A 22486-nucleotide genomic window follows, 5' to 3' on the forward strand; every position below is an offset into this window, starting at 1 on the left:
TCCAAAATTTCTGAACCGTCGCAGTGGTTTCCTCAAGCATCATTATAGACGGATATTGCAAGCGGAACACATGTCATCTCAATCCTTTTCTACTCCAAAAGAAATCAAGTCTATACCAACATTTGAGTGATGTGCACAAACTTATGCTTATGATACACCGAAAGGAATATAGCTTACAAGCTCGTACAGCTGATATGAACATATTTTACGATAATGCACGCCCGGTCAACATATTGATGTTCTGAAGCATACAATTGCCTGTTTATTGTGATAGATATATAGTCATCGGTCCATTTTAATTTGGATCTGGTACACCCCTGTACACCCCATGTGAGTGGTACACCCTTTTAAAATTTTGGTACACCCTAGGGTGTACGAAAACCCCGGTTGAAGAGCACTGGACTAGACTGCCATCAGTGCTCATCAATCGGGTGTATCTCGCAAACGAAGGTGTTCCATACTTTGTTAAAGGATTTACCACTCTAACGGGGTGTGACAATAAAGGTGTCCTTCCTGTGCTTCAAAAACGCTTGGGACATCTCAGACGCAATGACAGAATCTCAAACTGTTCAATCATAGATAACTAGCCTCCGTATGTTAGTTAGCCTATCTATAGTTTAATTCTCCAGAAGCCATTTTGTGCCAAGACAACAAACCTGAATAGTGTTTTGGCCACAATGGTGAAAACTGTTAATATGATTTTTGTCTCATTAACTGAATCAGTTACGCCAGATATTACTAGAAGCAGAGAATCAATATGGCGATGTCCTGTAGGCCTATATCTGTCATGATCGCGCATTAAGTCGAGCAGCTATTCTTACACGAGTGTACGAATGGAGAAATGAAATAGCAACTTTCCTCGAAAACACAAATATCGCCGACTCATAATCTTGTAATCGAAAATGGGTATCTCATCTTGCTTTCCTGGCACATTTAGCGTCACATCAGAACAAATTGAATTTGCAACTTCAGGGGGAAACAACTAAATACGTAAGATATGTTGAGGCGCATGTGTCAGCAGTACGAAGAAAATCATGCTCACTTTCCTATACTAGGGGAGAGAAAACCTAGTACCAACACTACATTTGTAACTGTGATACGAAATTTAACTACTGAATATTCACCCGCTTTTCCGACATTCCTTCTCTACAAAATGAATTCTGACTATTCAGTACTCCGTTTAATGTGGACGCCTATACCATTGCCAGAAAATTTCAAATAGGCCTTTCTGAAATGCGATGCAGTTGAATTGAATGACAAAATTTCATACAAAGAGCATATCGCTGCATGACTTTGGCAAAGAGTACGTTCTTGAAATTGGTCTTTATCCCAGCTTGACCAACAATGCAAAAGAAATTGCATCGATTTTTGGAAGCACGTACGCATGTGAACAATAGTTTTGAACAATGAAATTCACGAAGAGCAAGCTGAGATCACGTATTTCGGACGTCCATTTTGAATAGGGTCTGATTCTTGTTTCATCTGACTTGTTACCAGAAGTTGAAAACCATTCACAAAGCAAGCTGCGTCAATTGTTACATTTACTCTGTGTTGTTGAAGTGTAAATACATATGTCTTCTGATTGGTATGATTGAGATTGCAGCAATGTAGGATAATATATACCGAAGTGAGCGTAAAATATAGTACTAAGAAAAATTCCGGCCCGCCAAAAATTTGTGCACCCAAAATTTGGCCCGCGACTAGCAAAAGGTTGCCGACCCCTGACGTAGAGGATAATGCGATGTTTGCCGTAATTTCGATGTATATTGTTTGCTGTACGTTATAACACAGAGTTTTAGGTGGGCCAATGCCCCAGATGCCCTATAGGTCGAGCCGCGACTGGCCATATCCATTGTACGTGATCTGGCAGATCTATGGTGAAGTAAATTGACAGTGAGAGTGAGTTTAGAGAGAGCAGTGGGCACTATTGAAATATTGCTTCACCATATTTTCGTTGCATCCACGTCAAGAATTTCTACACTTGTTAATTTGTGATGAACTATACTTTCATCCAGGTCTAGAAGCAAGGCATCAAATTACAAAAGACGGGAATATGGAGATGAAAATCAAAATGATCATGAAAAATGGGGTTTATTGGGTTGCTAAATACAGGTGAATATGAATTGTATTAGGTATTGGCATTTCGGTACAAGTCATAAATCAGTGGTCGGCTGCAGCTGGTCCGCGAGTTCGTAGACGTTAGGTTTCGATTTATAGTGATGAATATTACTGATAAAAAGCCTATAAAATAAAGTCCATCTCTAATCAAAACGTGTTTATCGGCAGTGGCGTCGGCAGGGAGAAGTTTGTATGCACAAACATGCTCCTTCCATGATTTAATGCCCCTCCTTTTCGAATGCAAATTTCTGGTCCTAATATTTCGAAGCATAATTGCCCATTCGTAATTAGATGTACGCTGAGTGTTTCCACCGAATAATGCGACGGTGATATTTTCTCTTGTCTGCTAAAATGACAGTTATTTGCTTATCGTCCACCCAAACGCACAATCACACGAAGACGCGGGCGAGAGATATATAGTTGGCGATTCACGACGCATGTCGCATACCAGAGCTATCAATGTATGATGTGAAGTGGTCATAACCAGATAATATAGTCTTCGACAATTCGCAAGTGTCGCATTCTATCTATACGCAGCGATGCCATTGAGAAATACTTTTAGGTTGAAAACTAGTGATTGCGGTAACTCTCAAGTAATCAATGAATTCATTTCCAACCGAAAATGCTTTTTTTTTCAAATCCAAAACTTTTCACTCCAATAACTCCGCTTGAGACTAAAACTCAAATTTGAGCAAAATTTCAGAAAACTCCACAATTTCATTTCATGGCGTATCTAGTAAAACTGGAGATTCGTGACGTCATGATAACACCAAATCCACAGTTCACAGTTCACAGTCCACAGTTCACAGTCCACAGTCCACAGTCCACAGTCCACAGTCCACAGTCCACAGTCCACAGTTCACAGTTCACAGTTCACAGTTCACAGTTCACAGTTCACGATACTCGGGCAGTTCCGATATAATTAAAAACTTCAGCGACTTCCGCATCGGCCCTGGCTCCGACAAGTACAGATTGCACGTATCCGGAGACTCTGGGAATGCAACCGATGAGGATGATTTCTCCGGTAACAACTTTTCCCAATTCTCGACGAAAGACGCGGACAACGATGTTGCGTCATGGACACATTGCGCTTCTGACCTCGAAGCAGGCGGGTGGTTCCGCAGTTGCGACTCCACCAATCTGAACGGAAACTTCAACAGAACAGACAGCAAGGGTTTTTGGTGGGGGTATTACGATCTGCGATTCTCGGAGATGAAGTTGCGGAAGAGAGCGTGAAATGGATTTTGTAGGTCTGTGACGTCACACTTCGAAATGAGCATGTCTCAAACGGAGTGTTCCCCGACAGGAGCATTTGAGGCCACAGAGCTATTTGGAATGTTGTAGCACTAGTAAAAAATTGGTTCTGTGTATTATGTTATTCTCTCAAAAATATATTTGTAGCGGTCGCTGCAACGGCTTGTTGCAAGACACGCTGGTATAGTGCTTGCATGATTGGAGTCGACGCTACAGCTTACAGCTCCTGTTGTACGCACTAGTCCAGCGGTTCTCAACCGGGGGTCCGCGGACCCCTGGGGGTCCGTGAAGCATTTTCAGGGGGTCCGCGAAGCCTCAAAATAGTTGATAACCTAATTTGTATTTTTTTATACGGAAAATCACGAGGCAGATTCACTTTATTACTGGTAAACTCCAGAGCTCACATCAACAGAATAACCATCTGAGATGAAATATCCTACTATGCAGAGTCATTTAAATTGCTAAATTGTCAATAGCCTATACTGATACAAACATTTTGCTGTTTAGACATGTTTGTTGGCGATTGTGGAAAAAAATTTGGATGAGTAAAGTCAATTCACGATGACTTAATAATGTCTACAAAAACCCATTTTCTCCTGTGATATACATGACCATTTTTCCATAATAACTTCAAGAGAAGCTGCTGGATAGAAATGACCAGCCTTGACGTTATATGTTCATTAAATAAATTAGTTTGTCAATTTTGGTGCCACATTTGTAGCGATCATACCCAACTGTGTCGTCGGAAGCGTTACGCGTTAATTTTACATTCACCACCACCTATATTTGTGGAATTGTATTTTCGGCACTAGTTCATATCAAATCGAAGGAGCGGATTTTCGAGAAACGACCACGTATTTCAAGAAATGCAGTTGCAGATTTCGCTTTGAAATAATAGAAGTCAACAAAATTTTTACATGAATAAAGGGATGGTGCGAACCCTGAAAGGTCAAGGTTCGTGTAAACGAGAACCTTTTAGAAAGATTCTGCGTGGACGTGAACTTGAATCTATGACGCCCCCCGGAAGTACGGTTTATCACCATATGGGGGCCCAAGACCAACGTTTGAAGGAGGGGGCAGACGAAGTGCTGTTACGAGCCTGTTTGCGCGGGGCCTACGTATCGCAGGCCCCGGTTTACGCCTTAACGGCCTAGGCCAGACCGGACAATGTATTTGGCGTCTGACTGATGATGATGATGATGACTATTGCTACATCATTATACAGTAGCCAACACCCCAATCGCACGGATTTGGTTTTTATGATACAATAAACATATCAAATCAAGAGGGATCCAATACTCCTGGTAGATTGTTTACGTTAGACGACGATGTATCAATTTCATTGATTGGTGTAATGAGCATCATTCGCTGACTATCTACATGTGGTGTATTTCGCGTTCTTGATCTTGTGTGATTGCGGGTAAAGATCACAGTCTAAGTCCAAGTCACTAAATACTCACTAACGGAAAACTGATTATTTTGAGCGAACGTTTGTAACAAAGCAAGTAAAGTTTTTAAGATTGGCAAGGTGCATGCTCGTTTAGTGTTTAATTTTTTTATGCTGCCAGCGCCATGCATATAGAGTGGTCCGAAGCTGAAATGCAGGGAATTTTAACCAAAGATGTTATGAAGATGTGAAAAAACGTAATATATAAAAAGGGTTTGGAGTGCAGAACCCACCAAGGTTCGTTTGCGAACGTGAACCTCTAAATTTAAGAGATCCACCCACAGTCAGTCAGTCAGTCAGTCAGTCAGTCAGTCAGTCAGTCAGTCAGTCAGTCAGTCAGTCAGGTTTATTAATATTTTCATGGTTTCAAAACATCACATGACTGCGATACAATGAAAAGATAAGAAGGTGTCGAAACAACTTGGAGTAGCCATTAAGATCAAACACCCACCTTAGCCTAGGCGAAGTAAATAAGAGGCATGTACACTGAATGAAAAGTAATGCAGAGAATATATGACGCAAGCGACAAATTGGGGTGGCATGTGGCGGAGGGCGAGGTCGATGTTAGGTCGTGGTCCGGTAATCCTGAAGACTGGCTAGTATTGATTCAGAAGAAATTGCTTGTATTTCGACTTGAATGCGGACATGCTCGACGACTGTCGGATAGTCGGCGAGATGCTGTTCCACAATTGAGGTCCGGCATACTTGATAGAGCAATGCGTTTTCTTGTATTCAGTCCTGATCATATGGTAGTTGTTCTTCGTTGACACAGAATGAGAACGTGACCCTCACGATCACACCATCCCCAATGAAATATATGATATTATTTTCAAGAAAAGTCATTTTGTTGCTGTTTATCACTAAGCCTACAGTTATCCGATATTTAAGCTAAATTTGAACTAAAATTTATTGGGGGTCCGCGAGGTCCGTGACGGTCCGAAAGGGGTCCGCGAATACAAAAAGGTTGAGAACCTTTGCTCTAGTCACTGACTAATGACCGCTCTGAGTATACTCTTGCAATCCTGATCACACACGCAGATCCAAGGAGCTTTCTTTATAGCACAGAACAGCCAAATAGTAGTAATAGTGGTCAGAAACTTGTAGATTTACCAGGTTCAAATGATACTGCGGTTAAACAAGAAATAGAAAGAATAAATGAAGTGAAATGGAGCCAATTGTCTATCTTACGACTGAAGCGCGAGCGCGCCGACCTCAATATGCGGGTTCTGAGAACACGTGCCTCGCAGATTGCCTGTGCCCGTGTGTGCCGTCACGGTTATGGTTTGCGTGCGGCCTACTTATGCTTTCGCGCATGACAGTCGTTTACAATATTCATAATGTCAAATTATACGTAGGCTACCTTGATTTTTTCATCCGACTCTCATGAGACGTAGAGGCAGTTATCAACTTCCTATCGAAGTACACTGCACCACCGCAACAAATCGTACTGTATTGAGGATTTAGCGCGCAGCACAACAATGTTTGGAGTCTTTAGGATCATATAACATGTTTTTTTAGAAAGTATTTACACAATTATGGCATGATTTACAACTTGAAAAAAAATTAAAAGGTTTTTGTTTGAGTTTTAAACAACCATTCGATCTAATGCAGGGGTGTCAAACTCAAATTGCGTCGCGGACATGATTCAAGCCTCCAAATCGCTCGCGGGCCGTACCATTCAACTGATTCCAAAATGTTACCACGTGCTCTTGCTTTTCACCTGAATACCTCAAAAGCATATATAACAGAAATAGATAATACACGGATCATAGGGTGTTCAATAAGAAGCAAGTCGCAAGTCGCGAACAATGGAATTGGCAAATTACGATGGTTGTCCAGTTGAATACAGTTCAGAACCGCTAAAACAGTGGTGGTAACGACGATATAAGTTGTCATATTCTTTGCTCCCTTTGATTTAGCCGAAAGCTGACGTTGTCTCTGCATATACGTTGTGAGTAGGGATGGTGTGAACGTGAGGCTCTCGTTAGCGTTCTGTGTGTGAACCACGGAAATTTATAAGTTCACGTTCACAAATGAACCTTGGTAGTTTCTGCACTGTGAACCTTATTCATATATTACAATTTTCACTTCATAATAGTACATCTTTGGTTGAAATTTATTGCATTTCAACTGCTGGCCACTCTATGTTTGTCGCTGACAGCATAAAAAAAACTACACTAAACGAGCATGCACCGTGAGAATTCCAAATATTTTACTTGCTTTATTACAAAAGTTTGCTCGAGATATCCAGCTTCCCGTTTGTGAATATTTAGTGACTCTCTGCTGTGAGCTTGACCCGCAATCACACAACATCAAGAGCGAAATACATGTAGTCAGCGAATGATGCTCATTCAACCAATCAATGAAATTGATATCTCTGTCTGATGTAAAAAATCTTGCAGGCGTACGGGATCAATCTTGACTTCATATGTTCATAGTTTCATAAAAACCACATCCGTGCGATCGGGGTGTTGGCTGCTGCTATATAACTTGTTAATGGGGTAATCGGTAGTATGTATAGAAACCCACTTTACACTCGCTCAGTATCAACGTAGCAATACTCAGATGCCGAATACATCGTCCGGTCTGGCCGTTATCTTATATTCCCTCGCAACTCCTCGTCAAAATTTTTGGCAAAGCGACGGAAGCTGTTGATTTTATGGGATTATTATATCATTTGATTGCCCCAGTTGATACATTTGGCGACATTTAAAGCGTCAAGCATTGTAACATTATGTGGCCCGAGTCGTCGCTATAGGTATGGTGTGCACCAGAGTTGGATCAATTACAATAATTTAGTTCAATTACCATCATAATTACAATTAATCCCTTGCATGTTTCAATTACATTACAATTACAATTACTCAATGATAAAAATATCAAATTACCATTACAATTACAATGACTGTTAAATATGTAATTGATTCGGTAGAGAGGTGTTCTTAGACAACCGTAGCGACGGAATTAGCAACAATCTCAAGCTATTCATGTTTCATTCATGATACGTAGAATACCCTTTAATTAGGGGAGATGTGGTACCGATGGATCACTGGGACCGAAAATACTTTGAAAATTCTCTATGATAATTCCATGATTACACTCCGTGAACTTTTCTACAATTGCATGCTGGCAACATCTTTCCTCACATACAAAAGAATTCGACGTGCGCGAACTATGGGGTCTCTCACAGATGTTTTTTGTTTTGGGGGGTGTAAACTAAATTTAGATCGACATATACATTTTTCTTTGTAACCTTCAACACGAACAAAGCAGCAATCATTTTTATTGTGAAGTCTAGGGCTTGTATCAGGCTATATAATGGAACCTATTTTTTTCAGTACTTTCCTTGAGTGGAATTTTTTTCGATTCAAGTACAAAATTAGTAGGGTGGGGACCGATGATACAATAGCCAAATCAAGCAAACTAATCAAGCATACTAATCATGAAACAAATGAAACATGACTACGTACAGAAAATCTTTATGTAATAATTGAATATGATGTTTTATCGCTATAACGAGGTCTTTGGAAGTCACACTGTCGATTTTCGGGCAATATGTATGTACCCTCAAATTTATAAGTCTGAGCCTATATCGAAACGTGATTTTATGACAACCTTTCAGTCAATATTTAATCTATTTTTTTGACGGTTGCGACCCGAAATTCTTCTTTGGCTTGCTGTAGCTATAATACTTAGTTATAATACTGAGCAAGAAAAGTCATCACATCTGAGTTTTTTAGGGTATATGTGTCATAGGTCCTCGGGTCGTGTCCCATTGGACCCACCGGGTGGGGACCGATGACACGTTCGAGCAACAAATTTTAAACGTCCATAAATATTTTTTGAAAAGACGGATATTCATGTATATGTGCGCGATAGGTAGAGCTTGTATCAAAGTGCTGAGCCAGCAAAAGATCTGCTGTTTTCGGCTGAACATTTTGGGACCAGCGAACATTTTCCAATTTTTGATCCATCGGTACCACATCTCCCCTACAAAAAAACTCGAACGCAGAACACAGAAAAATGTTTCAAGCGACTGTTACCAACCAAAAGTTTGAGCGACTAACAGCGAATAGGCTACAGGAAAGTCTATGAAATGTAATCAAACGATTGGGCTACTCAGAGCTGAGAGAGGTTAATGAAATGTAATTGGTAAGGCGTCCGCGAAAAGGATGATACCGATAAAGTGTGTAAAATTAAAATAAATGCAAAAAGAAAGAACCTTCCGATAACTACGAATTACAACATTTTGGTTCGCATTTACATTGTCCCTTCCTCGGAAACTGTTAGATTGCATTTAGTGAACATTGGGGTGCGAAAAGTTTCAGGCCCCAGTAAATTTGACCAAGATTGGAGGTAAGATTGGGATAACATCTCTACAAATGCGTGATCAAGTTTTATGAAGCCTTGGTTGGAAACTTTAATTTCTTTTTGCAATTGTTGCAGCAAGCCTCGGTACTGGCCAGAGATTTAAAAAAAACTCTGACCGTGGTGTAGGAAATGGTTCAGCACAGGTTTCAGAAGAGTTTATTTGCTGTACATCCATTTTTGAAATATTAAGATTTAGTATAGCCCACTGGTTCTCTAACTTTTTTAGACACGCCCCCCTTATGAGAGTGAAATATTTCGTGCCTCCCTTATCGTCATATCACACAATGAAACCAGAATCTTAGTAATCCTTACATCCAGTTTGACGGTATGGAAGGTTATGGCTGTAGTTGAGGGAATTCTCCAATACGAAATTCGGACTATACACAGAGCAATAACTATGAAATGGAGGTGAATCGCGCCAAGCACAGAAAAAATTTCAGTTTACCGGATCTTCGCGCCCCCCTTCAGATGCTTTCACGCCGCCCAAGGGGGGCACGCCCCCAGTTTTAGAACCACTGGTTTAGCCTATATTGTAATTCACAAAGTTTTCTGTTGCTACTGAAGTATGGGAAACAGTTTAGCATGACTGAATTATCTAGTTATTACGCAGCACGCATAGAAAACCGATATAAATAGGCCAACTATTACAGGTGGCGCCTGTGTGCTAAGGCCTTAAGGCCTTACGGGCCCTCGTCGTCATCCTGGTCCGTACCGGATTTTCACTGGTGTGATGAATAAATGATTGATTAATTGATTACTTTATTGTCAGGTTTCCATAATAATGTAATTGATATTGTAATTGAGCAAAAATTTTATCAAATTACAATTACAATTACAATTACACAAAGTAGAAATGCTTCATGACAATTACAATTACATGAAAAAATGTTATTAATTACATTCAGCTCAGTTACAAATTACAATTGATCTAACTCTGGTGTACACTGTAGGCTACGGTACATTAATATAGGCTATCACCTCACTGAAAAATATGGTTGGAATTAGCAATATGACGTCACCTGATGTCAAGACGTTCACGTTGTCGTTCACACAGAGCCTCTCAAAGAGGTTCGCGTTCACATGAACCTGAACCTTTCAGAGGTTCGCACCATCCCTAGTTGTGAGGAATACAAAATATTTAATTGGAAACGGGGACGTTGGAATTTAGTTTGTTAATGTTATACCGCTCATATTTGGAAAACTATTGGGTCTAGTGACACAGCAGTGCGACCATAATGACCATATATATTTCAATTATATATTTGCGCAACTAATATATTGTCCATGCAAACTGCATATAACGATTCGTTTTCGCTTCTGTGAATATCTACTTTTTGCTCCATATTTATATAAAACTCTGAACTTAGTGTGCACTTTTAAACTTCTTGAAATTGGATGTCAATTTCACAGACTTGTTGAGATTGAGATTATAATGGGCTTATTACCATGGAACTATTTCCTGCATATTGTCTCAACGTTTGTTATAAATGTGCTGGAAAATATAAGAATTTTTCAATCTACTCATAATTGCTTCACGGGCCGGATGAAATCGTATGGCAGGCCGGATGCGGCCGGCGGGCCGTATGTATGACACCCCTGATTTAATGCAACTCTAGTTGGACTCAATTCTTTAAAGTACGCGTAATTATAACTTTCAGGACGGCGCTCCAATACTAAATGCAAGAAATTGAGTGACAATAAATCATGTGAAGTAGTAAGAAAAATTTCAAGTCAAATGACTATGCTACGAAATATTCTACATTCTACATTGGTCATATACTACGAAGATTTGCGATAAATGTGGCTGGCCCCTGGTTACGCCAATGCGTTTGAACTGATTTTTAAGTAATCATCAAATTTTGTGGTAAGACCAATCAAATTTTGGTTGGCTTGCAATTTTTACCTGATGTTATAACTAATCTCGATAACTGCCTCGCGGGCCACACAAAACCTTCTCGCGGGCCTAGGGTATAGGTCGCCCCTGATGTGGATAGACATGCTATTTCACTATTTCCTAAATTTCGTTTCTGACCAATGTTTATTAGTACTGGGAGTGTGTATGGCTTGTAATGAGAAAATTATTTAGTTACATCTCTGTATTAGTGACTGATTTATACACAAGTTTTACACTTCGATTATTTTATATACATTTTAATTTTACAGGATTGGATATATGTCATGTTTGATTTCATACATCATTTTGTTCATGCATATTAGGGTATTGGAGAGTCCATGTTATAAAATCTTAAAATATGAAAAAGGAAAGATATCTAGAAAGGCATTTTCCCATGTTAATTGCATGGTGAATTATTCGAACTGTGCCACAATCAATCAAGTTTGAATGCCATTGTAAATATTATATTTGCATGAAATGTGGAATTGGAAATTAACATGATCACGAAAGATACAGGAATTCATCGACTGGCTAAGTACAGGCAAGTTTGAAGCAACGGTACTCGTGATATAGTATAATATGTTTTGAAAACAGGCTTTCTACATATGTGGTTTTCGAACTATTTGTCCGCCAAGTATCCCTTAGACCAGGAGTGGGCAAAGTACGGACCGCAACACCGTTCTGTGCGGCCCGCGAGAGTCTGAAAAAACTTATTGAAAATATTGATAAAACGCGTACTAAAAATAGAATTAATGCGGGGACTTGATTACAGTTTTTTTAGTATATATCACCATGATGAATCTAACGCAGTGGTTCTCGAACTGGGGGGTTGCTTCCCACTTGGGAACGTGAAAGCATCTGAAGGGGGACGCGAAGCTGGGGCTCGGCCGAAGAGTTTTTTCACGCTCCGCGCGTTTGACTTCCAATTCATAGTTATTGCTCTGCGTTTAGTCTGAATTTAATATTTAAGAATCTCTCATCCATAGTCGTAACCTTCCATGTCATCAAACTAGCCGTTAGGTTTGCTAGCATTCTGGTTGCGTTTAGTGATATGGCGATGAGGGGCGCGTGAAATCTATCACCATCGTAAGGGGGGGTCATGTCTTGAAAAGTTTGATAACCACTGTTCCAAGGAAATGACTACCTATATTATTTTTTATGTTTAATTTCAGGCGCGACTGCCCGATCTTAAGGCCCGCGTAGTTTAAACATCACAGAAATCCTAAACGAGATTGACATAATTCAAATCACGAGTGTTATTTCAGATTGACCACTCCAGTTTTAATTATTTCGGGGATGTGCTTATAAAAAACGATTCGCGCCTGTCTTAGGTATGCGTAGGATTTGGGTATTTATGTACACATGGTAGAATCGCGTTAGAAGCTAACATGGTTATGATGTTGTCAGGTGTCAGCATTGTGTGTCCTGGAACTGAATCAAAAGTGGAAAGTAGCCTAAATCTATGAGCAGATCGCTGCTCACAGATTAAATTTCAATCCTGTTATAAGAATCGGGACAACTGACTGTCATCTCAATAGTTTTAACAAATTGGTTATTGAGGTCGACCAGTTTATGAAATCTCGCTACTGTTTCTGACGCGTGTTGTGCGATATCATCAAAGCAATGTTTGATTTGTTTTGAATAAGCATATATATTATCTTCATGTCCTCACTATATAATATAATACCAATATTGCGTTTTGGTTTATAATCCCAATTTTATATAGTGCAGCCCACGAATGGATTCTGATGTTGTCCGCTTTTTCGATTTGATATGAACGAGATCACAAAATCCACTATCACAAAGATGGAGGATGGAGTTCCTCCGACCTCATGCGCTTCTCCGAGATGAAGTTTCGAAAAATAGCATGAAAAGACGGATCGATTTCCTACATACGACGTGACTCAAAAACACAATAGCATATATATCAGAATGGTCCATCAAAAACGAACTTTGGGAAGTTCTTGGTTTGACCCACCTCTAAACATTAATCAACATGAATAAAATATTAAACTCGGTGCTTTTTAACCAAAAGGAACATATTTGCAGGGTCAGGCCAACAACTTTCCAAAATTCGTTTTTTAAGGACCACACTAATATAATATACATCTATATATATATATATGCATATTAATGCAGATCGATTTCGTTCTAATTTCTGTCGATGTGTTTCGTTTTTCCAGATACTTACTCGAACGGTTATCATTTAACATTACTTCGACTTCTCCTTAGCAGTTGTCAATATTTTAAGTGAAAGTATGCTTACAATACATACCTGTAAATCGTTACCTGTACTTGAGTAAAGAGCTGTGGCGATACTTCTATCTACTTCTACTAGTACTTCTTCTTCATTGTAAATCGCTACTTCTACTTGTACCGGAGTAAAACTTTACGGCGATTCTTCTACTTCTACTTGACAGTTTTCAGTTTTTGGTAAAAATTTCAGTCTTCAGTTTTTCAGTCGAAAATATTCCGATAACGCTTACTTAGAGATAGTTACTTGTATTTGTACTTGAGTGGAAATTTGTGGCGCTACTTCTACTTCTACTTGACAATTTTCATGTTTAGGCAAAATTAGGCCTAGAACACTTACTTGGAGATCGCTACTTGTAATTGAGTACTCACTTGTACTTTAGAATATATTGTATATAATGTTAGGTTTATGGTGTACGGTGTTAGTTCAAGTGCACGGGTGTAATGCTAGATATTCTTGTTCAAATCACACTAACATGTAACTTACAAATGATAATACATATATATAAACACTTGAAATGATGATATCAAATATCCTCAATTACAATTATTAATATACCAACACAAGATATCGAAGACTGAGGAAACGGTGCAGTCGATGCACGGCATATACAGGCGACATGACGGGATGCCATCGACTGTCTTCTTGAAATGACGGGGGGTCCGTTATGGTAGCTCGATTTCCAGGACAATTCCAAAATAGCAAACAGCATCATGCTATTTGGTAGGAAGTAGTCGTGAAGCACTAGCACATTTTCAATATCTGTATCTTTTGACACAGATTGATTCTCTGACACTAAACACTCATAGCACCTTAATATCATGTTTCTGACTTTCTGTAATAGTAGCTGCTGTCCGGTATAACGAAATCGATTGAGCCTGGATGCCGAACAGGTGGAGATTAAAACTGTAACACTGCAAAATGACCTCCACCTCAAAGCCCGTCGGGCTGCAGGTTCAACTTATCGTTGTGAAAGCCTTTTTGGGCATGAACTTCATCAAAAACAAACACAGAACACGCCTCAATGATGCACATCTGAAAGACTCACTCAGAGTTGCAGTGTCAAGTTACATACCAGAGTAGGCCTACAACGCACTAGACTAGATGATAGAATACAATGCTTGGCTTCCCACTGACTAATGTATTTAAAAAATTGAGTAGACTGTTGTTGCATAATTTATACCAACATGGTGGGTAGTAATTAATGATTTCCTAAAAGAATTTAATGACTAGCCAGTTGAAATCGCTCTTTAAATGTAAGTGGTTTCTGGAGAATGGATAGCTAAATCTAGTTACGAGCGCTACCGGAGCAAGAAAATGTATGCCCCGGCTTGAGCGTCTACAAGAGAAAACACAGAAATACCGCAATTCTTACCACAATTTCGCTATAAACTGAATTACGCGCAGTCTGTATAGATCAGGGCCGACCAACCCGTGTGTCGCATGTGGCCGCGAGGTTCTTTTTGAAATTAGTAATATTATCAAAACTTTGATTAGTCTGGCTGCAACACTTGCGATGTGACGACTAGAATATCAGTTCCGACGCATTGGCAGACCATGTTTAATGGTTATATGATAGTCCTTTAACCATCAGTAATTTCGCAGTAATTTGGTAAGACTGTTCGAGTCGGCGTTGGAGTCGGAATTCTTTTAAGAAAATAGTCGGAGTCCGAGCCGGAGTTAGTACGTTTAAGGATTATGGAGTAGGAGTTGGATTCGGTCATAAAATTTACGACTCCACGGCCCTTGGCCCAATCCCTAACCCTAACCCATTGATTAATATTATTATTTGGCACAATACCCAATCAACTACGTTACACACATAATCACTACACAAACCCCAGTAGCCTTGTCAACCCTAGACACTTCCTACTGTACTACGTACCCCACTTAAACTACTACTTCAACTTCGAACCCAACATATTCGCTCACAATTAACACCTCCAGCCACACTCCCAGCCAGACCAAGCACTTCTCCTTCTCCCAGACTCAAAGATGCCACTGAGATATTTTGGAAAAACCCAGATTTGGACGTTGAAAAAAACCAGATCCTCTATTTCACTCAAATTTCTATGATATAGCTGTAAAACAGTGACTGAGAGTCATCAATGACAGTTATACGGACATAGAAGAAGTTTTAGCCCTTGATATTGAAATCCCAACGGTTCATTTCCATATACTATAATATGCATGTTGCTCAGTTAAATGAGCAAATCCATCGAAATATGATGTTTTCCTCTCGACACATTGCTACCAGGCATTCGGTATGGGGGATCAATACGTAGTGTATTATATATTCGTAATGTTAGTAACAATGCTAATCCCCATGTATCGTGAGGATGATTGTAGGGTAGTTCTAGTGACTGCGAGCTGACCAGATAGATTGAAAATAGCTTTCGATTCATTAACCCCGGGACAAACACTTTTATCTGGGATGTTTGGTCGAAAAAGAAACTGCAAAATCATGAGATTAAGAGTACATTTGCATTTAACAAACCCCTCACACTACACTCTGAATAACTTGCCCGGTTGCCCAAAATGTCTCTCTTCGAGAGTCCCTGTTGAAAGTGAATATACTCTGATGTCAACATGGTAAATTAGTTAGATCAACAATTGGTCTTTCCATGTGCAATGTGCATAAATTGCATACTTTACAGCAGTTACATACTATTTCCTGACACACAACGAATTTGTTGCAGCGCTACCGATAGCATTCAAGTCCTAAATCAGAGTTGCCCTGTGAACATGACTTTCGGCGACCTAGTAGTCAGTATTCAATGAGGCTCTATCGCATAACGCCAAGACCTCTCATTTTAATAGTAAATGGGTCTCTTTGGACTCTGCCGTTTCAATCACAGTGGAATCCGTTGACATTAGAAGATCTTACTAATCTAATAATCAATTTTGCGCCGTAAAATTGACCTGACAAACATGATGTTGAAAAAACCCAGATTTCAAGCACAAAAACCCAAAAACCCAGGTCATGCTCGAAAAACCCAGATCTGGGTGGAAAAACCCAGGAGTGGCATCTCTGCCCCAGACTCCCACGTGCAACTATCCTACCGAACATTCTAGAAACAGCTCAATGACAACACGATGTGATCACCAGGGCGTTACACATGTTTGATTATAGTTTGAGTACTATATTGTAAATTTGAAAGCAAAAGTTTTATATTTTGTATGACCCATTGATGCTAATTGCATGCGCTACAGGGATAGAAGCAAATTGATTTGTGGGCTATTGTGCAAGGAAACAGTTTCTGGACATAATACCTTGAACATCCACACCATAGATTAAAGAGGGTTCGGAGGCAAAGGAGCGTGCGTATTCTCTATCATCATGCACATAGGCGCCGACTTACGAGGTTACGAGGTGGCGCAGCCACCTCGTCACCATATTTACGAGGTGGCGGCCACCTCGTACGAAATGCTCAAAACGCATAAGTTGTTTGTAACCAGTAATTAGTAATCAGGCGAATCGATGCGACCTCCTTAGATACGTCTTAGTTATTTATACGCGTGTGTACCATGCGCGTAGCCAGGAGGTTCGAATCCCCCTGTTTGAAACGCGAAACCCCGTCATTTTGAAATGACAATATTAAATCATATATTCAGTTGCAATTCAATAATTGTATTATCAGTGTTCCGTGCGCCCAATTTGCGAGAGGCAAGTTTCCAATCAGCGCGAAGAGTCTGTGATGATATCCCGCTGAGATGGTCGCGAAATTAGGTCAGTCATTGTCTTGCGCGTGGCAATTGTCGCCAGCCTGATTTATCGCATCTCGAACCAGCCTGATTCCGCTGGCTTGAACAATCGCATCTGCAATAGGCCCAGTTCAAACTATATCATCGCTTGTCTACGCAATCGCATCTGCATTGGCGGCTTCTGCCTGTTGTGCACGATATCATCGTGTTGATGATTATACGGCATACTCGTGTGATAAGCTTGTCGACGAGTCCGGAAGTGCTGTTAATTAGCGACTCCCTGATCGGTCGTGAACAATTAAATACGCGCGCTTATCAATGCGTCCTACGTCTTATGTAGCCTTGGCGACGATTTGCGCAAGTCAAAATGTACCAGTTTATTTGGAATATGTGCTACAATGACGCCGATTTCAGGTGGTTCAAACCTTTCTTCTTTTATAACTCAAGCCTTATCACAGCTTCTGATGGTTATGTTCAAGTATTAGCGGGAATCAATTACGCATGTACGCACGCGTCGCACATGTTTGCGGACATTCGATGTCATTCAGTTTCGCGAAGTCACTCTTTAACCACAATCGCTAATCAGCATACACTTAACGGCATTTTATCCAAGCTATCGCCGTCGGGAAGTAGGAGCCAAAGCATGGCAGGCCCGAGACGCGGTAGTTAGGCTAGCGACATCTTTCGTACTAGGCCTATTGCAGATGCGATTGTGTAGGCCAGTGATGATCTCGTGTGCACCAAGCCAATAGAGATGCGATTTTGTAAGCCAACGATGATATCGTGCGCACCGGGCCTATTGCAGAAGCGATTATTCAAGCCAGCGGAATTAGGCTTGTAGGTGACGCGATAAATGAGGCTACCAACAATTGCCGAGCGCGGGGCAATGAATGACCTAATTTTGCAATTTTCTCAGCGGGAGATCGTGTCGCGTTACATTGTGCAGTGCAATGCGTACGGACGAATCTCGCTTATTGTCGACACGCCTTTCGTTAATTGGCCGCGCGTAACACTGATAATACGACTGAATTGCAACCGAGTATTAGCGTCAGAGCGCTCATTTGAAAAGGGCGGGGTTTCGCGTTTAAGGTGGCGGATTCGCGCTTTCAAAGGAGGGGCTTTCGACCCCCGAAACCCCCTGGCTTCGCGCCTGGATGTATTCCAAAAATGCTTAGCGAACATAAATCGGGAAATGCATCAATGCCGCCAAAATCCCTGTTTTAATCTGCAAACAATTGCCGCGATGCGAGCTCCTCGATGCGAAGCCAGAAACCGCACGAGACAATTGCTGATTAGCTGCGTAATTTCACGTTTGTGATCATCATTATTGTCGGTTTGAAACCTCATATTCGAGAGTTGTCGTGTGTTACTTGCGAACTTGCCAGCCCAGTGCGTGGCGTATTTCGTTACTCACACGACGCATTGCGCGTTGATAACATTGATGCAACTTCAAATTCTCAGCGACGTAAATTCTGATTTTTGTTCGATGCATTCCGCCTGATGGAATGCACAGGCCCGTATACATCGTCGGTATTGCCCGTATACATCGTCGGACGAATGATCGTACCGTTTGAAGATTCCACTTAATCACTCGACAGCATGGTTTGATAATAACGAGTGCAGGGTCGGTATTAAAACGTAACGTAAAACGCAAATGGTTAACGCTGATCAATCAATCAATCAGTGATTGGTACTCTGCACGTACACCAGCGGCATGTAGGAAAGTGCGTTTTAGTGCGACGACGACGTCATCGACACGGAACAATTATGACGTCACAAGACTTCGCCACCTCGTAAAAAAATAAAAGTCGGCGCCTATGATCATGCATATACCAGGCAAAAGTGGCATTAGTGCCAATCATATGCTTGGCTTTCAATGGGGAACCTGCAATAAGAGTAGACTCCTTTGACATATTAAAATACATGAGAAAGTCATTTGGTTCCGCTTGATTCAATTTGATATAGCTGCGGTCGGTCGTATCGCGCAAGGCAAATTAGGGTGTTTTTTTACATTGATTCCAGAAACAACACATGAGCTAAAGTAGCAATATTTTACATGTCCATGTGGCTCTCTCCAAACCACTGGCACACCAAATGCTACAGATTTTTGTTTTCCAATGTTTCGCAGCATCAATGCCCTTTTACTTTTCATTGAGTGTGCTGTGCGTGGCGCGGTAGCGTAGTGGTATAATCCACGGCTACAATACCAATGGGTTGTGGGTTCGAGTCCGACCGAGTTCGACTCCAGAATTCCTACCTAAGTGTTGGGGGTTTATCTGGGCTCCTCTTCGCCATCTCACCTGCGAAAGGGGTGTCTTACAAAATGCCTAGAAGTGGGCCGTGCTAAAAGTCGGCAGATACGGAATCAAAAATGAGGAATATCGGCCTGGTGTAGTGTATATGACCATTACCATAGTAGTCGACAAACACCGCGAATACCACCAACATATCAGCATCCTGTGTTATTTGATCAGAACGAAGCAGACATGGCGGCGCCTGTATGACGATGCTGTTCTAAAATCTGCATTGTCTTCGTCATTATCGGCGAGAAATGGCTTTGAAGTGACATTGCTGTCGCTAAAATACACATTGATTAAATACGATTTATTCCTTGTCGCTTGCTATTGTGTCGCATGCTAATATGTCCACGGACCACTGACGTTTTAAGCGTATCGCCAAATGCATCAACCGGAGCAATCAAATGCTATCATAATCCCACAAAATCAATATCCCTCGTCGCTTTGCCAACAATTTCGACGAGGACTTGCAAGGGAATATAAGCTAGGCCGGACCGAACAATGTATTCGGCGTCAATGTGTTGCTACGTTGATATTGATCAGAGTGTAAAGCAGTGGTTCTCAACCTATTTGACCTCGCGGCACCCTTTGAAAATGAAAAATAGTTCGCGGCACACTACCACAGTCGTTCTCAACATATTTTGGCCTACTGTACTAGCAAACTACTAGAATACGCAACAGCTCCCACAGTCGTACAGAGGTGGTCTCTGACGATCGAAGTATTTCTACCTTTTCGGAGCACTCTAGTAGGTTTTGCTCTTCTTCAAAGAATATAATACGATATCTTTTATATCTGCGGACATGTCACAAATACGTCTATCAATGATTTGGCATGGGGATCGTTTTCAATTCCTCCGCAGCTGTGTTCCCAACCATTTTTTACGGTCTTCTAGTGCAAGCCGGAAGAATAACTTTATCGGCTTCCGTGTGAGGCTTTAAATTTTTAGCTATCACCCCTTCCACCACATAACTGGCCTGCGATTTCGTGGAAACTTCGGGTTGCGCTTAGATTATTTTTGCCATATTTTGGGAATCTGAAAAGAGGACACTTTTTGAAAATTTTCAGAGTTGGAATGCTGGAGTAAAATCGGAAAAAGTGATAAATTTTTCCCAATTTTGTGGTTGTTTGACTAAAAAAAGGTCATTTTTCTGGCTCAAGTCCCGAAATGCCCACCGGACCGTCACTTGAGCGCTGATGTACTTATATATCCGTCCAATTTCTACGTAAATTTAACAAAAATTGCAAAAAAGAGGTCATTTAGGCGCCCTCCGAGGACACTTTCGAAAAAGTCAAAAAAGCAGACAAATCCTCTTAAAAGAGGACGTATGGTAACCCTACCTTAGATACTATTATATAAGATTTGTTTGATGATAAACTCTGCTCACTACCGCATTGTCGATGTAACCAAGCCAAGCCCGGTCGCCACAAGCGACTATCGGAGACGCATACACTATACATATTATTGGATGCCAAATGCATTTCCACGCAGATCGTGTAACCAGGATAATAACCTCAGCAGCGGGTGAATTTGTTAACTGATATAATTTGATCAACTTAACTTCTCAATTCTCAAATTCGTCGCCTGTAACATGACGTTGCGCTCCAAGCCTGCATTTTAACGGAAGTGCGGGCACGCTACCTAACAATCGCAATGAGGATGGCTATGTTTGTAATTACAATTTGTAAACATGAACATCACTCCCAAAGGAGTTCATTTCTCGCTGGTGATTAGGAAAACAATGAGGATTTGAAAACTGTATTGGTACATAGGCGCCGCCATGTCTACTCGTCTCTGCGATCAATCAACGTATTGTGCAAAACTGAATTCAGCCTTCAAGGCGCGCGATATGTCGGGTAACAGGAATTCACGGAGGATACTCACTGCGGGCATGACGGAAATTTTGATCTTGAAACTTCACATCGAGCCTGCTTTAGATTATTTATTGTTTGCAATAGACAAGAATTATTTTGCACATAATTTCAAAATTTCGAAGAAGTCTCTCGCGGCACCCTTGCGAGACGTAGACGGCACACCGGTTGAGAACCACTGGACCAATTGTTAGCGAATAGTGCATGAAGCAGATTCGTTTGTGTCTCACCTAGCCATTGTTTCTCTACGATGGCATTGTCTGTAATAAAGGCGAAGGTCACCTTCCTTGGCGATTTTTGGGGGTTCTGGTGCTCTGACACTGTTAATATTTAGATTTTTGGAATCAGTGTGACTATAGCATTTCATTGATTCCAGTTATTAAGAATTCCGAGCTATTTATGAGGAATTGCGTTGTTGCAGGTGATGCACGACCTGCCCGTGTCTCACCTGTGCCTCACCTCTCATTTCGCGCTGTATTTTTGAATAATAATTATGCAAATTGATGATGTTTGGTGACAAAAATGTTCCAATTTAGTTATTTATGAACATGAACATCGATGTGTAACATCAATATAATCATCGACTCATGGAGGGGTTTCACAATTTTCACTTCCTCATCCAGATGACAGGTGAGGCACTGCCTCACCTGCCTCATTGGACCGCACGTCACTGCAGTGCAGAACCTACCAAGGTTCGTTTGTGAACGTGAACCTCTAAATTTCCGAGGTTCACACACAGAACGCGAACGTGAACCTCACGTTCACACCAGGATCAATTGTAATTTGTAATTGAGCTAAATGTAATATATTACATTTTTTCATGTAATTGTAATTGTAATTGTAATTGAAGCATTTCTAATTTGTGTAATTATAATTGTAATCGTAATTTGATCAAAATTTTGCTCAAATACAATCTCAATTACATTTTCATGAAAACCTGACAATCACAACATAAAATAATAATTTAATCAATCATTTATTCGTCGCACCAGTGAAAATCCGGTACGAACCAGGATGACGACGAGGGGCCTGAAGGCCTTAGTAAGCAGTCACCACATGTAATAATTAGCCTATTTACATCGGTGTTCTATGCGTGCTGCGTTATAACTAGATAATTTAGTCACGCTAAACTGTTTCCCATGCTTCAGTAGCAACAGAAAACTTTGTGAATTACAATATAGACTAAACCAGTGGTTCTCAAATTGGGGGCGTGCCCCCTTGGGTGGCGTGAAAGCATCTGAACGGGGCGCGTCGCTCCAGTGAACTGGAATCTTTT

The 22486-nt window shown here is 40.8% G+C and overlaps 2 protein-coding genes across 3 annotated transcripts in view; both read left to right on the top strand.

The window, feature by feature from the left end:
* Window positions 1-3471, top strand: part of LOC145436450 (microfibril-associated glycoprotein 4-like) — a 75717-nt gene extending 72246 nt beyond the window's left edge. Inside the window, exons 4-5 of the mRNA XM_080313797.1 lie at window positions 2016-2112; window positions 3054-3471. Of these exons, the coding sequence (XP_080169923.1) occupies window positions 2016-2112; window positions 3054-3354 (398 nt within the window). The 3' untranslated portion in view covers window positions 3355-3471. The remainder of the gene's footprint in view (window positions 1-2015; window positions 2113-3053) is intronic.
* The window catches only part of LOC145436463 (putative mitochondrial import inner membrane translocase subunit Tim8 A-B), a 246314-nt gene that overhangs the window by 77340 nt on the left and 146488 nt on the right, over window positions 1-22486 (top strand). The gene's annotated exons all lie outside the window — the stretch shown is intronic.

This window comes from Botryllus schlosseri, chromosome 3 (assembly GCF_051294905.1).
Source record: "Botryllus schlosseri isolate E-star chromosome 3, Bs_hap1, whole genome shotgun sequence".
NCBI lineage: Eukaryota > Metazoa > Chordata > Ascidiacea > Stolidobranchia > Styelidae > Botryllus > Botryllus schlosseri.